The 1,072-nt window shown below is 40.2% G+C and overlaps 1 protein-coding gene across 1 annotated transcript in view; it reads left to right on the top strand.

Moving 5' to 3' along the window:
- The window catches only part of LOC107676160 (short transient receptor potential channel 3-like), a 47,563-nt gene that overhangs the window by 33,894 nt on the left and 12,597 nt on the right, over window positions 1-1,072 (top strand). Inside the window, exon 9 of the mRNA XM_016470682.1 lies at window positions 143-338. Coding sequence (XP_016326168.1) covers window positions 143-338 — 196 coding nt within the window. The remainder of the gene's footprint in view (window positions 1-142; window positions 339-1,072) is intronic.

Genomic DNA, 1,072 nt, shown 5'->3' on the forward strand with positions numbered 1-1,072 from the left:
AATGTAATATATATATATATATATATAATAAAATCGTCAAAGGATATACATAAGAAAATAACTAAAACAAAAAATTTAAAATGGGTTACGGACACTTCACATTGACCTTAAACACTCTCTTCCCTTTTGTCTGTGTTCACAGGGTTGAGGAAAGCTTTAAAACTCTCTTTTGGTCCATATTCGGCCTGTCTGAAGTGTCTTCTGTGGTGTTGAAATATGATCATAAATTTATCGAAAACATCGGCTACGTGCTGTACGGAATCTACAATGTTACCATGGTGGTGGTTCTGCTCAACATGCTTATTGCCATGATAAACAGCTCATACCAGGAAATAGAGGTGAGTGATTTTCAAATGCAGTATCTACAGTATGCTGCGTCCCAATGTGCCTACTTATACTACGCCCTTCTTCACTCTTTTGGTGAAGAAAAAGTACACACTTTTGAGTGTGTAGTAGAAGAGTTGGCAAGCTTTGGGACATACTATCATGTCATAAAATTGCGTCTCTAATGGACCGCTCTGTCGCACAGTTACACTCACCCTGTCACTGTAAAATAGCCTGTCAATCATCTTCTCACAGTTTATATCTCCACATTTCATTTCATTTAACTTCCTACCGTATTGGAGAGAAAAGAAGTAGCACATTGATCCGCCAGCCGTGGGTCTTTATGCAGAGAATTCTGCTCATATTTTCTGCATAATGATGCATTTAAAAGTTAAAGGTGGGGTAAGCGATTTCTGGTAGCCAATGTTGACATTTGAAATCACCAAAACAAACACGCCCCTACCCCAAAAGGGTCTCGCCCCTATTTTGATAGCTCCGCCCCACACATACGTACGCAACCTAGGCAACGATTAGTTCTGTGAAACAAAGCAAAACCAATGTTACACCGTGTCTACACTGGACACGAGTGGCTCTGCAAAATACTATGGAACTCATTATAATCAGTGATGCTGTCTACACCATAGATATATATATATATACATATCTTTGGTCTACACTGGATGCGGCGCGGCGCGGCACGACACGACAAATCCCTGACAGAAAACTGCTGCTGCGTTCTATTCATGAC

Source organism: Sinocyclocheilus anshuiensis, unplaced genomic scaffold, assembly GCF_001515605.1.
Source record: "Sinocyclocheilus anshuiensis isolate Anshui unplaced genomic scaffold, SAMN03320099.WGS_v1.1 scaffold2808, whole genome shotgun sequence".
In the NCBI taxonomy this organism is placed as follows: Eukaryota; Metazoa; Chordata; class Actinopteri; order Cypriniformes; family Cyprinidae; genus Sinocyclocheilus; species Sinocyclocheilus anshuiensis.